The sequence below is a fragment of the Heterodontus francisci genome, chromosome 16, assembly GCF_036365525.1.
Source record: "Heterodontus francisci isolate sHetFra1 chromosome 16, sHetFra1.hap1, whole genome shotgun sequence".
Classification (NCBI taxonomy): Eukaryota; Metazoa; Chordata; class Chondrichthyes; order Heterodontiformes; family Heterodontidae; genus Heterodontus; species Heterodontus francisci.
Window position 1 is genome coordinate 21,518,236 of NC_090386.1, and position 15,970 is coordinate 21,534,205.

Genomic DNA, 15,970 nt, shown 5'->3' on the forward strand with positions numbered 1-15,970 from the left:
CCCTATCCATCTGGTTTATATCCAGCCTGCAGCACCAAAATTGCCCAGGTCTGACATTCTGTGGGACTATGCCCATGACACGTTGGTCTTCTTTATCCTCACTGCAACATCCGGTAAGGTTGACCACTCCTTCCATCCTCTTCTTCTGTGGAAACCCCCCCATCCCACCATTGCCACACTCGACACACCTTTGATGGTTCCATTCCTATCTGCCTCAGCATAGCTGAATCTTTATAAAGCTCTGGTTAGGCCTTCAGTTCTGGTCACATTTCAGGAAGGATGCGAGGTCCTTGCAGAGATTTACCAGAATAGTTCCAGGGATGAGAGCCAATATTTTGTTAGTTAGGAACAGCTCAAACACATCAAAATATAAAAATTAATGTTGAATTAAGTTAAAGCAATAATAATGTAAAGTAAAAATAAAACAGTAAGAGGAGAGCGCTAAGAAAAAAACATCTTTAAACATTTAAAAAGAATATATTGCATTAGATTATGATTACAGTAACACTAATTCTGGTATTTGAACATTACCATTAATGTTAGCTTTTATTTCGGTGTCGTGTCTGAGAGTTGAAAACTTTGAAAATGCCCCTTTTCTGTGGAATTGGCAGCAGTTTAAAGATAATGATGGGTCTTAATTAATCCTGCAGCAACTAAGAGCAGGGGCAAGAAGCAATGCCAATAACCTGCTACTGGGAAACGAAAAAATGAGTTTGTTCACTTCACACAACCAGACAAGAGAACCAATACTGATACTTGCTAACATTAAAATGGCAATGCTCAGTGTCTAGAAAAAAAACTTAAGCCCATCCCAAGATTGATTCCAGGTATGAGGGGTTTGTCTTAAGAGATTGAGTAGTTTAGGCCTTTACTCTCGAGGGTTTGGAAGAATGAGAGGAGATCTAATTGAGGTATGCAGATGATTAAGGGGATTGACAAAGTAGATGTAGAGAGGATGTTTCCTCCTGTGGGGCAATCTAGAACGAGGGGTCATAGTTTTAGGATAAGGGGTAGCAGATTTAATAGAGATGAGGAGAAATTACTTCCCTCAAAGGGTCGTGAGTGTGTGGAATTCACTACCCCAGAGTGCGGTGGATGCCAGGACATTGAGTAAATTTAAGGAGATAGACAGATTTTTAATTAGTAATAGGTTGAAGGGTTAGAATGGCAGGGCAGGCTTGAGGGGCTGAATTTGCCTACTCCTGCTCCTAGTTCTTATGTTCACTGTAAGAAAAAGGGATATTGTGGTCAGTGAACACACGACTGCTTACCAGGCTCTGAATCAAGCTCAGGCCACAAACCAAAACAGAGAAGTGAATTTGGAGCATGCTAAACCCAGTTCTTAGTGGCCACAAAGCCACAGCATAAAACTGTCCATAGCTGGTACTAAACTGCCAAACTCACTCTTGCAGACCATAAGTGATGTGGAAAACCAGAACGGTGCTCTGTGCACAATGAGCTGCTCCTAAAATGTGTGAGGGAGGTCATTCTGAGTGCTCGCATCTCTTCTCGTAGCCCTAGAGATGGATCACAAGGTGTCCACCGGCACAATTGAGACCTTCTCTGACTGGTGGGCACCGCAGGATGATAGCTGTATCAATAATAAAACAAACCAGATTATTATTTAACAGCAAAATACTGCAGATGCTGGAACTCTGAAATGAGATCAAACTGCCAGAAATACTCAGCAGGCCTTGCAGCATCGGCGTAGAAAGAAACAGCCTTAACATTTCAGATTACGGTTTACTTTTATTTGCATTTTGCACTTGTCAGTTTGATTGGACCATTTGTGGCTTAGTGGTGATCTCCTGGTGGTGGGGGTCGAGAGTTACCCATTTTTTTTTGCAGTGGCACTGAACTGGTCCACTTCAAAACAGATAGTAGTTGCTCCTCTTACACTGAGGTTAAGTACACTTTGGGCAGTGTAGAAAGTTTAACTGGTACCTGACCTGCACTCTAACTGGCCTGGGAATGTTTACAAGTGTGATAAATGTGTATTAAATTTCCCCCCCAAAAAATCCTCACTGAGCAACTCAAGATTCATTCAGCCTGGCTCGTTACAATTCTCAGAACAGCCAAACTAGTAAGATCCTCAAGGGCAGACAAGAAACTTGAGCTAGCATTAAGCTATACTGTACTGATATTTTCCCTGATGTTAAACTAACTGGCCTGCAGTTTAACATCCGTGGTGGATAAGGTTTTAGAAACTATCAGGAAAAACATCAATGGACACTTAGAGGGGTTTGAGTTAATTAAGGATAGCCAGCACAGATTTGTAAAAGACAGATCATGCTTGACAAATTTAATTGAATTTTTTGATGAAGTAGCAGAGAAGGTTGATGAAGGAAATGTGGTGGATGTTGTTTATATGGATTTTAAGAAAGCATTTGATATGATAGCATGTAAAAGGCTGGTTAAGAAAACTGAAGCTCATGGAATAAGACGGTCAGTGTCCAATTGGATAAAAAATTGGCTTAAGGGCAGAAAACAGCAAGTTATAGTAAATGCTTGCTTTTCAGACTGGAGGATTGCAGACAGTGGTGTTCCCCAAGGGTCAGTGCTGTGGCCACTGCTTTTTTTGCTATATATAAATAACTTGGATCTTGGAATGCAGAGTAGAATCTCAAAATTTACTGATGGTACCAAACATGAAGGCGCAAACAGTGAGGATGAAATTAACCGCCTGCAAAAGGATATAGATAGGCTAGCAGAATGGTCAGACAGGTGGCAGATGGAATTTAATACGGGCAAATATGAGATGCTGTTCCTCAAGTTTGCCTTGATGTTCACTAGAACACTGCAGCAAGCCCAGGACAGATATGTGGGCATGAGAGCAGGGGGGGTGTGTTGAAATGGCAAGCAACCTGAAGCTTGGAGTCATGCTTTCGGACTGAGGGGAGGTGTTCTGCAAAGCAGTCACCCAATCTGTGTTTGGTCTCCCCAGTGTAGAGGAGACCATATTGTGAGCAACAAATACAGTATACTACATTGAAAGAAGTACAAGTAAATCGCTGCTTCACCTGAAAGGAGTGTTTGGGGCCTTGCATAGTGAGGAGAGAAGAGGTAAAAGGGCAGGTGATTGCATGGGAAGGGGACAAGGTGTTGAGGGTAATGGAGGAGTGGACCAGGGGTCACGGAGGGAACGATCCCTTTGGAATGCTGACAGGGGAGGGGAAGATGCGTTTGGTAGTGGCATCATGCTGGACGTGGCAGAAATGGTGGAGGATGACCCTTTGGATGCGGAGGTTGGTGGGGTGGAAAGTGAGGACAAGAGGAACCCTGACATGGTTCTGGGAGAGAGGGGAAGGGGTGAGGGTAGAGGTGCGGGAAATGGGCCAGACACGGTTGAGAGCCCTGTCAACCACAGTAGGGGGGATAAAGGAAGACATATCAGAAGCGCTGTCGTGGAAGGTTGCACCATCAGAGCAGATGCGTCGGAGACGGAGAAACTGGGAGAAAGGAATGGAGTCCTTACAGGAGGCAGGGTGTGAAGAAGTGTAGTCAAGGTAGCTGTGGGAGTTGGTGGGCTTATAATGAATATTCGTAGACAGCCTATCCGCAGAGATGGAGACAGAGAAGTCGAGGCAGGGAAGGGAAGTGTTGGAGATGGACCATGTAAAGGTAAGAAAAGAGTGGAAATTAGAAACAAAGTTTCCCAGTTCAGGGCGGGAATAACTGTAAGAACCTGGTCACCGATGTCTATTTGTGGTATTCAGATATACCTAGAATTCCACTGAACCAAATGTACAACAATCACAGCCCTGAGTACGGAGCCTCAGTATTGAATCCCTAAATAATAGTGTAGCCTTGCTGCATATGCAAGGAAGCAGCTGTTTGCCGCTTGTTTTCGAGTCAGTGCTATGTGAATGACAGGAGAGAAATAAATTGATGGCTGGCAGCTTTGTGCAATTCTGAGAGATATGGGCACATATCTATAACCAGGGGCACTGACATTCAATAGATGCTTTCCTTACATCTAGGATGATGCCAATCTTAATAAAACAAAATGAAACGTATGATAAATACCCTTTGGGTATAGGTTACATCATAAAGACTAAAGCAGGGAAGGCGAACAGCAGCAGGAGGAAATAAGTTCTACCACAGTGGGTAGGTGGGGGAGGAGCAGAGCAAATGGAAATCAGCCACTGCTACATAGAATCTTTGAAAGCGCGTAAATTGCAGAACCAATCTGCTCAAAGACGTCAGTGAAAGGGAATGTCACCATGAGGGACATTTGAAATAACTGAGTAATTCATTACACAGTGAAATCAGAAAACACAAATGGGAAGGTTATCAGAAATACAAATTATGAGGTGGAAGGGAAACACGAGTGCTCGATCAGCTGAGTCATGGTGTAGTATCTTGGGATGCTTATTTCTTCTGCTTAGTATGTAGTCCTGTATCTTTATACACTGTTCTGATTTCATCATCTCTTATTTGTTAGGGCAGTGTTAAGCAAGGTCATCTGACCCATCAAGCCTTTTCCTCCCACTGCACAATTTGTACTGCCAGAGACACTTAACTCATCTAATCAGATAGTCAAGTGATGAGACAATAAAGGGTAAAGTTAATGATCGATATCTGTAACTAACGAAGAGTTTTTCAGCTAAATTTCCCTAAAACCATAAGTCAACCTGGGACCTCAGATAGCATTGGCAAACTGCTCTTCTCTCACTTATGATTTACATCATATAAACAGCCTGTTTACAACTTCCAGACATACACTAACACAAGAAAAGGATAGACAATATATAACAATTAAAACAGAAACAACTGGAAATATTCAGGAGGTCAGACAGCAGCGGTGGAAGAAACAGGTTGATGTTTCAGGTCCAGGCCCTTCTTTGGGACACAGGATATTGAACTGCATGCATTATTTGAATGATCCTTCAATTACGTATATGCAGAGGAAAAGCAAATATAATGACATCTCTTACCCCATGTAGCAGAGAGGCACTAAAATCAAGTCCAACTCTGAAAGCCTCTGCCAGCCTATAAAAGGCTAGATATGGATAAGCACAAAGTCCCATTCACCCATCACATCTGAGTCACTGACCTACACTGACTCCTCAGAGATCTCTGCACTTCTCCAATTCAGGGCTCTTGCACATTCCTGATTTTTATTGCTTCAACATTGGTGGCTGTACCTTCAACTGCCGAGGCCCAAAGGTCTGGAATTCACTCCCCTTTACAGGGAGTAACTCACCTCCTGACTCCCAAAGCCTGTCCACCATCTACAAGGCACAAGTCAGGAGTGTGATGAAACACTCTCCACTTGTCTGGATGAGTGCAGCTCCAATAATACTCAAAACTCAACATCATCCAAGTCAAAGCAGCCCGCTTGATCAACACCCCATCTACAATGTTAAAACATTCACTCTCTGTAACATCGACAAGATGCACTGCAGCAACTCACCAAGGCTCCTTCAACAGAACCTACCAAACCTGCGACTTCTGCAGAGCGGCAGGCACATGGGAACACCACCACCTACAAGCTCCCCTCCAAGCCACACACCATCCTGGCTTGGAAACATATCACGATTTGTTCACTGTCTCAGTGACAAAATCCTGGAACTCCCTCCCCAACAACGCTGTGGGTGTACCTACCCCACGTGGACTGCAGCATTTCAAAGCAATAGCTCACCCCACCTTCTCAAGGGCAATTAGGGATATACAATAAATGCTGGCCTAGCCAGTGATGCTCACATCCCATAAACAAACTAAAAAGACTTGCTGCCTCTTTATCCTCTTTAAAGACACTCCATTAAAACCTACTTCTTTTTCCTGTCCTAATACATGGCTCTATGTCAAATATTGTTTGACAATACTGCTGAGAGGTGCCTTGGCACTTTCTACTATGTTAAAAGCGCAATATAAAAGCAAACTCTTGTTGTAGGGGACATAACCTTTTAAGCCAATCTGGTGCAACATAAAATGAATTGCGCAGAAATGAGAAATGTTTCAACTACTCCCGGTGCTGTCATTCTGATTTCACTGAAGCATAATGGTTGTTGAGTCGAACAGAACTTGAGTATTGCTGAAAATAGAGACAGGTTGTCAAAGCTTTTTGTCTTGCATTCATCAGGACAATCGTAAGAATAACCAGTGTATACTGCAATATAAGTTGTTGTTTTCCCTTACGTCGATCATTAATGCGAGATGAAAAACTTAGACAGCATGTCTCTATTTTCAGCAATACTAAAACATAATGGTGGGTGGGGAAATTTGCTCATTGTATAGACTCGAACTGTTACAGGTACCCAACATTTTGTCGTTTGAACTTGGCGTTTGTCTGGAGAGAGAAATTTGAGTATCGTTATGTCATGGGAAAACACTGCTGATTACAGGCCTGGGCAGTGCTGGCAGTATTTGAGGTAATGAATTAGAAATATCATACAGCAGAGACTATTTGCAATTTGAAGTCCACTGGTTTAAGCACAGTCTGTTGCTACTGACACTAATACAATGAAAGTGACTGGCAACACCAACACTGCCCTGGCCAGGTCTAACCCACTCTGCAACAGATGGGTAGCAGCCAAGTGGCAAATTTCCAGCCTGTCATCTCAACTGCAGAAGCAAGTGAAGGGGATAGCCGTTCTGATGTTCAAAAAGAATTGTAATGACCTTTGTCACATGGTAGTTATGGGCCGTAATAGAAGATTCCACAGTTTTCAAGGACAGTGTCCACACCAATCAGCTGCTGAGTACAAGGGATTAACGTTCAAACTGATGTGAACCAGAACAGCATGTGCATTTTAAATTACAGCAATTATTTCCTTCTTTAAACATCCCAGCCCCACCTCCCTCCAGGCCAAACAGCATATAAACACTTGAGACAAATGCCGAGTGAGGTTTCGGTCTTCAGGTCTGCATAGGTATGTACTGTACATGTCTCAGGGGCTGCAATAAAGGTTAACTTCGCCTCCCTTTAATTCCCAGATGTCTCAAACTGCTGATACATCACCAACACTACAGTGACTCCAGTTTGAAAAGTACTTCATTGGCTATAAAGTAGTTTGTGATATCGAGGTTGTGTCAGGCATGATAGAAATGTAAGTCTGTATTCTTTCTGATAGAGATAGATAGAATTATAGAAATTTACGGAACAGAAGGCCACCATGTCTGTGCCAGACAGACAGCTGGTCAGCCTAATCTCACTTTCCAGCTCTTGGTTCGCAGTCTGTAGGTTACGGCACTACAGGTGCATATAGAGTCAGAGAGATACAGCACTGAAACAGGCCCTTCGGCCCATCAAGTCTGTGCCGACCATCAACCACCCATTTATACTAATCCTACATTGATCCCATATTCCCACCTTCCCTCAGATCTCCTACCACCTACCTACACTAGGGGCAATTTATAATGGACAATTTACCTACCAACCTGCAAGTCTTTGGCTGTGGGAGGAAACCGGAGCACCCGGTGGAAACCCACGCAGACACAGGGAGAACTTGCAAAGTCCGCACAGGCAGTACCCAGTACTGTGAGGGTGCGGTGCTAACCACTGCGCCACTGTGCCGCCCCAAAGGTTTCAGACCCTTTCATCAAACTGTTCTCCATTAGCTATAGAATCAGAGCAGAAACAGCGTATGGATCAACTGGACTGCAGGATGACGTGGTCTTGGACTGGTCAAGCCCAGGCTCAAACTGGAGCCCATACATCACACTGATGTAATTCAGGCACCTAACTGAGGTTATTTAGGAAAAAAACAACTCCCCCGACTATTTACTCCCAATTTTATCGGGTCCTGACTAGTAACTCCTCATTCTATTAGGTCCTGACTCCTAACTCCATGTTCTATTGGGTCCTGACTAGTAACTCCTCCCCATTCTATCGGGTCCTGACTAGTAACGCCACGTTCTATAGAATCCTTTTTGTTGGTGACATCACATTTGTTGGTGGCAGGAAACAGAATGATTGAATACATTACACAACATCCCCTCCAAGTCACACATCATCCTGACGTGGAACTATATCGCCGCTCCTTCTCTGTCGCTGGGTCAAAATCCTGGAACTTCCTCTCTAACAGCACTGTGGGCACGCCTATACCACACAGACGGCTGTGTTTCAAGAAGGCAGCTCACCACCACCTTCTCAAGGGCAATTAGGGATGGGAAATAAATACTGGCCTTGCCAGCGACACTCACATCCCGTGAATGAATAAAAAAGACACTGAAAACTGGCAGAGTATTTAAGGCAGTAATTGATTCATGGGACTCAGCTGATTGGCAGATTGGGCAGCACAGTGGCGCAGTGGTTAGCACCGCAGCCTCACAGCTCCAGCGACCCGGGTTCAGTTCTGGGTAATGCCTGTGTGGAGTTTGCAAGTTCTCCCTGTGTCTGCGTGGGTTTCCGCCGGGTGCTCCGGTTTCCTCCCACAGCCAAAGACTTGCAGGTTGATAGGTAAATTGGCCATTGTAAATTGCCCCTAGTGTAGGTAGGTGGTAGGAGAATGGTGGGGATGTGGTAGAGAATATGGGGTTAATATAGGATTAGTATAAATGGGTGGTTGTTGGTCGGCACAGACTTGGTGGGCCGAAGGGCCTGTTTCAGTGCTGTATCTCTAAATAAATGAATAAAAATAAAATAAATAAATAAAATAAACTATTGCAGCTTTGGCTGGAAAGCAGCTGAACGCCTTGAGTGGACCACTGCCATGTAACCTGCTGTCAGATGTTATCCTCTACATAACTGCGAGGAAGTTGTGTTGATGCATTAACTCACTGTTTCTGCAGCAGATGCTACTGCTGCTGCCTGTAGCTCTCAATCGTGTGCTGTGGTAATAATTGCATCATCTCCAGCGGCATTTTTAATTTTCAGCAACACTTCATAAGTTTCTCGTCCCCTTATCTAAATATCTAAGAACCTTTTAAATGCGCTGAGAGTTTCTGCTTCTACCAGCCTTTCAGGCAGAGAATTCCAAAGCTCCACCACCATATGGGTGAGAAAATTTCTCAACTCCCCTCTAATCCTTTTGCCAATTACTTTAAATCTACACCTTCCAGTTATTGACCGCTGTGCTAAAGGAAATAGGTCCCTCCTGTCCACTTTACCTTGACCCATCATTTTATATACCTCAATTAAATCTCCCAACAGCCTCATCTGTTCCAAAGAAAAGAACCCCAGCCTATTCAATCATTCCTCATAGCTAAAATTCTCTATTCCTGGCAACATCCTTGCAAATCTCTTCCATATCCTCTATTGCAATCACATCCTTCCAGTAATTCGGTGACCAGAATTGTAGGCAGTACTCTAGTTGTGGCTTAATTAGCGTTTTACACAGTCCAGGCATAACCTCCCTCCTCCGATACTCTAGGACTCGGCTAATAAAGGAAAGTATTCCGCATGCATTTTATCTGCCTGTCCTGCTACCTGCAGGGATCTGTGGAAATGCATTCCAAGGTCCCTCTGTTCCTCTGCACTTCTTAGCAACCTACCATTTATTGTGTATTCTCTCGCCTCGTTCACCCTCCTAAAATGCATTACCTCACACTTCTCCATTGAATTCTATTTGCTACTTTCTGCCCATCTGACCAGTCAACTGAGATCTTCCTGCAGTCTACAGCTTTCTTAATCATGCCCCTATATTTAAGTCTAGAGATCTTGGCGTTCTATTTCGAATTTATCCACCAATTAAGGGCACACTGCTGAGAACAGCCTTTTCCAAACATATCAGCGAGAAAGAAATAGTTGTCAAAGCTTCAAATTGCTAGGGCTCAGAACCACATGGTCTGAAATTTAGATACCCGGAAGCAGATGTATACACATCCAACCTATCCTGTACCAGACTAGAGACTTCATTGGGTAGCGTGGTGGGAGCTTTATTCCACATAGTCTTTCAGAAAATCCCCACTGCCAAAAAATTCTTAAATGAAAATCTCTCACAGAATCTCATTTATGTGTTACATCCTAAAATAAAATTGTGATTGATCATCACAGGGAACGAGGTTGTAAGGAGCCTCTCTGATTTATCTCAATTTCGGAGTAGATTTACACATTCCTCCAAACTAGTAAACTCAGAATCAACAGTGTGTCTTTGGAGGTAGGATCATAGAATCATACAACACAGGAGGTTGTCATTCAGCCCTCCGTGCCTGTGCCGGCTCTCTGAGAGAGAGGAGGGAGGTTGGATGGGGATCCAGGGCCAAGTATATGTGTGCAGGGGAAGACAGGTACCCAGGGTCAGGTACCCAGTGTGGTGGAGGTTGGGTGGGGTAGGGTTACAAGGTCAGGGAACAGGTACCCTGCGTGGTGAGATAGGGTACATGAGTGGGATAGGGTCACAGGTCTCCCATGTGGTGGGATAGGGTATATGAGTGGGGCAAGGTCACAAGTACCCTATATAGTGGGATAGGGTACATGAGTGGAGCAGGGTCACAGGTACCCTGTGTGGTGGGATAGGGTACATGAGTGGGGTAGGGTCACAGGTCTCCCGTGTGGTGGGATAGGGTACATGAGTGGGGTAGGATCACAGGTCTCCCGTGTGGTGGGATAGGGTACATGAGTGAGGTAGGATCACAGGTCTCCCGTGTGGTGGGATAGGGTACATGAGTGGGGTAGGATCACAGGTCTCCCGTGTGGTGGGATAGGGTACATGAGTGGGGTAGGATCACAGGTCTCCCGTGTGGTGGGATAGGGTACACGAGTGAGGTAGGATCACAGGTCTCCTGTGTGGTGGGATAGGGTAGATGAGTGGAGCAGGGTCACAGGTACCCTGTGTGGTGGGATAGGGTACATGAGTGGGGTAGGATCACAGGTACCCTGTGTGGTGGGATAGGGTACATGAGTGCGGTAGAGTCACAGGTCTCCCGTGTGGTGGGATAGGGTATATGAGTGGAGCAGGGTCACAGGTACCCTGTGTGGTGGGATAGGGTACATGAGTGGAGCAGGATCACAGGTACCCTGTGTGGTGGGATAGGGTACATGAGTGGAGCAGGATCACAGGTACCCTGTGTGGTGGGATAGGGTACATGAGTGGAGCAGGATCACAGGTACCCTGTGTGGTGGGATAGGGTACATGAGTGGGGTAGGATCACAGGTCTCCCGTGTGGTGGGATAGGGTATATGAGTGGAGCAGGGTCACAGGTCTCCCGTGTGGTGGGATAGGGTATATGAGTGCGGTAGGATCACAGGTCTCCCGTGTGGTGGGATAGGGTATATGAGTGGAGCAGGGTCACAGGTCTCCCGTGTGGTGGGATAGGGTATATGAGTGCGGTAGGGTCACAGGTCTCCCGTGTGGTGGGATAGGGTATATGAGTGCGGTAGGATCACAGGTCTCCCGTGTGGTGGGATAGGGTATATGAGTGGTACAGGGTCACAGGGAGGATCTCCTGTTCACTAGGAGCTGGTGAATGGAACAAGGAAGCGACCCTTACCCAGCCACCGTGCTGCCGGATCCAGGGGTCAAGGTTACTCTCCAAGTAGGTGCTCATCCAGTCGGCGATGCGCGGCACCAGCGCGCCCATCTCCTTCTCGGCACTCTCCACACACAGCGCTGCCCCGAAGCAGAAGAAAGCCACCAGCCGGCCCCAGTTAACGCCGTCCCGGAACAGCTCGCCCACCACCTGCTCGAAGCGCCGGTAGGCCGTGTCCGGGGTGACGCGGAGCTGGGCCGACAAATCGTTGAAAGCCCGGCGGTAACGCAACTCGAACTCTTCGGCGGCATCCCTCAGGGCCTGGCAGGCCCGCTCGGCCTCAGGCCTACCGTTTTCAGCGGCTCCCTCGTCTGGCTGAGGCCCCAAGCCCGCCGCTCCATTCTGCTCACACAGCCGGCTCCAGCTGTGGCCTCTCTGTAACAGTTTATAACGGAGAAAGTCGGTGACCAGCTCCCCGCTGCTACACATCCTGCAGCTTCAGCGCCTCACACAGCCGGCATGGCGGACAGAGGAAGGGCCCGCACTACAGACACCGGTAACTGGGGACAGCCCGCAAGAAGCGGCCGCCACAGAGCACCGCACACCTGCCAAGCCCCCCGCCTCGGAGCCCCACCCACTGCACACCGGCCACGCCCACCGCCACGGAGCCCCACCCACTGCACATCGGCCACGCCCACCGCCACGGAGCCCCACCCACTGCACACCGGCCACGCCCACCGCCACGGAACCCCACCCACTGCACACCGGCCACGCCCACCGCCACGGAGCCCCACCCACTGCACACCGGCCACGCCCCCCGCCTCGGAGCCCCACCCACTGCACTTCGGACACGCCCACCGCCACGGAGCCCCACCCACTGCACACCGGCCACGCCCACCGCCACGGAACGCCACCCACTGCACACCGGCCACGCCCACCGCCACGGAACCCCACCCACTGCACACCGGCCACGCCCACCGCCACGGAGCCCCACCCACTGCACACCGGCCACGTCCCCCGCCTCGGAGCCCCACCCGCTGCACTTCGGACACGCCCACCGCCACGGAGCCCCACCCACTGCACACCGGCCACGCCCACCGCCACGGAGCCCCACCCACTGCACACCGGCCACGCCCACTGCCACGGAACCCCACCCACTGCACACCAGCCACGCCCACCGCCACGGAGCCCCACCCACTGCACCTCGGCCACGCCCAACGCCATGGAGCCCCACCCACTGAACACCGGTCCCGCCTTCCACCATGAAACCTGTCTGCAGTCAGCCCCCACCCATCTCACCCACCCACCCGCTCTCACCCCCTCCCCACCTCACTCACCCTCCCCATGTCATTGCCCTTCCCCAACTCACTCCCCTCTTAAACCATCCAACTCCCCCTCAATCTCACTCCCCATTTTCCTTCTCATCATACCTGCTGCCCTCCCCATCTCACTCCAGCCGCCCAATCTCTTCCACCTCCTACCCCCTTCTCCTCCCCTCCCAATCTCTCCCTCAACCCTGCCCACTCCCCATCTCACCCCCTCTCTCTCCCCATTTCACTCCCACCTCCTCATCTCACTCCTCCTACCCTCCCATCCCTTCCCCATCTCACCCCACTTCACCAGCTCCGCGCCACTCCACTCCCCATCTCTTCCTCCTCCCCATCTCATCCCACCATTTCCCATCCCACTCTCTTTCCCCTCCCAATCTCACCCCACTTCACCAGCTCCGCGCCACTCCACTCCCCATCTCTTCCTCCTCCCCATTTCATCCCACCATTTCCCATCCCACTCTCTTTCCCCTCCCAATCTCATCCCCCTCCCCATCTCACACTCCCTCTCCCCTCCCCACCTCACACCCCCTCCCCATCTCAATCTCTTTCCCCTCCCATCTCACACTCCCTCCCCATCGCATTCCCAACCACACCACCCTCCCTCCCACCTCATCTCACTCCCATTCCCCCTCCCACTGCTTCCCCCTTCACTCCCTCTCTGCCTCCCCATCCTACTCCCTCCCTATCCACCTCACACCCCAACCCTTCCCATCTCAACCCTTCCCCCCCGCCCACTCTAGTTGAAAGGGAGGAATACTGAAATGGAGAATAGCAGCCTCCGGAGCCCGACCTCAGCTTGTGCATAGGAATACAAATAGACCATTCATTGTCTCCACCCAGTTCTGCCATTCAATGAGCTCATGGCTGATTTATATCCTGGCTGGCATTCCTCCATCAATGAAAGATCATGAACACGCAGCAAGCAATCCATTTAGATGGGGGGTCCTCTCTTGGTGCACCTTTGCTGATGGCTGTGAAGGCCAATGTTTGAGAGGCAGGTTCTGCCACAAGCGCTGCATGTGAAGCTGCCAAGTGATGCTGTGAGTTGTTGTTTTGACGTTGGCGCCTGTTGCCAAGCTGCTGTAACCATTGGCCATCGTGGTATTGCACACCAGTCCACAGAATGTGTCGCCAATTCCCTCTTTCACCAGCTGATGATTCCCAAGTGTGATAGTTGACATTTAGGGCCTTCATGTAACACTTGCAAGCATTCTTGAAGTGGAGCTTTGGGCGCCCCACTGGTCGTCTGGCCCTGGCTACCTCATCATACAGAAGGTCTTTGGGTATGCTACCGTCTTCCATCCTGCAGACATGTCCGATCCACCAAAGCTGGCTCTATTTGATTAGTGCCAACACACTTGGGAGCTCTGCTTTTGAGAGGACTGCCACGTTTTATATTTTGTCCAGCCAGGATATACCCATAATGCACCACAGATAGTGAAGATGGAAATTATTGAGCTGCTTTTCCTGGTAGCTGTAAGTCGCCCATGTTTCACAGCCATACAGCAAAGAACTGAGAACACTGGCCTTATAAACCATTAGCTTGGTCCTAAGGGTCAGCTTGGTGTTATCACATGTGCATTTCACAAGTCGGCCAAAGGTGGTAGCTGCTTTTCCAACGTGTGTATCGAGTTCTGCATCAAGGGACAGATAGTCTGTCACTGTGGACCCAAGGTAGCAGAATTTGCTAACCACTTCTAGTGGGATGCTATTTAGTGTGATCAGGGGCAGAGGTGCAACACCTTGTTTTTCTTGATGTTTATAGTCAAGGAGAACAAGTTACAGGCATGGGAGAGACAGTCCATAAGTCTTTGTAGCTCACGTGAGCGACTAGCGTAGTATCATAGCGTCGAGGATTTCTCTGATCAGGACGTGATGTGTTTTTGTCTTCGCTTTCAGTCTTGATAGATTGTCGAGCTTGCCGTCTGACATACTGTGCAAGTGGACTCCTTCCATATCTGCAAGGAAGGTGAAGGTCAGGAGCATGGAGAAGATGCCAAATAGATTGAGGTCTAGGACACAACCCTGTTTCACTCCATCCTTCACTCCGAAACTGTTGGAAGTGGAGCCATCAAACTATACAGTGCAATACATGTTGTTATGGAAGGAGCGGATGAGACTGAGCAGCCAATTTTTCCCCCAAATCCTGTAGAGCCCTGCTTTGCTGATGATGTTGAATGCCTTAGTGAGATCTACAAAAGTAAGGTAAAGGGGTATACTCTGCTCCCTTATGGAGAAGATCATATCCACCGTAGATCGGCTGGCACAGAAACCACACTGTGCTTCCGTGTACGCTCGGTCTGCAAGTAAATGGAGTCTTTTCAGTATGACCCTAGCAAAGGCCTTCTCTGTGACGTTATGGAGTGAGATCTCCTTGTAGGTGTTACAGTCTCCTCTGTCACATTTGTTTTTGTATATTGTGATGATCTTGGTGTCACGCATCTCCTGTGGAACAGAGCCTACTTTCCAGCAAAGAAGGAGAAGGTCATAAGGTGTGGTTATAGATAGGACTTTCCATACTTGAGCAATTTGGCTGGGATTCCGTTGTGTTCAGCCCAGTGGGATATCGGTTTACTTCTGTCAGTGAATACTTCACCATCTGCCGACTTCAGTGGAACAACTTTGGTGATGGCAGGGCTAAGTGCCCTCTTGATCCCTTTGTACATAGCTCGTAGATGTCCTTTGTCAAATGCAGTTTAGATTTTGTGACACAAGCTGATCCAGTGTTTGTTTCCACAGTATCTCCCTCTCTTTTGCAAGGCTGTCTTGGCTACTTTCAGGTCATGCACTGTCTTAGCTGTTGGGTTTATTTGTGCATCATTGTCATGCAGGCCCCCACCTGCTAAGAATGAGGCACACATTATTTCGCCACATAAACATTAAAACTTAAAATTGCTGCTGGGAGGAAAAGAGGGCCTATCACAAGGAATTGCCAGGCCCCTTGCCGGAAAGACCTTTTTTGCATAGTAATAGACAGTACGTGGAACGGACAAAGGGGCCACTCTCTGCTCCAATTTAATCAACAATGGACTGTTGATTACCAGACGTTAAAGGTGGAGAGGATGGCATTCCAGGTTAACTGCTAAAATGGCCAAATACACAAACAGACATGGTCAGACCAGTTTAGTCACATGACTAACTGTTGGAGTTTTTTTGAATTTGAACTTGCCACAGGGAATTTGAACTCAGAAAACTGTTTGCTCCTGGACTGAAAAGATCTCTCTCCTGTCTGCTCCCATCTCTTTCTCACAGAACTGAAGACCCATTGAAGACACATGAACCCC

At 48.0% G+C, this 15,970-nt stretch overlaps 1 protein-coding gene across 1 annotated transcript in view; it reads right to left on the minus strand.

Annotated features, from left to right (window-relative positions):
* bcl2l1 (BCL2 like 1) overlaps positions 1-11,989 on the minus strand; it is a 28,714-nt gene extending 16,725 nt beyond the window's left edge. The window contains exon 1 of the mRNA XM_068048035.1: positions 11,377-11,989. Coding sequence (XP_067904136.1) covers positions 11,377-11,844 — 468 coding nt within the window. The 5' untranslated portion in view covers positions 11,845-11,989. The remainder of the gene's footprint in view (positions 1-11,376) is intronic.
* Positions 11,990-15,970: the final 3,981 nt, after the last annotated feature.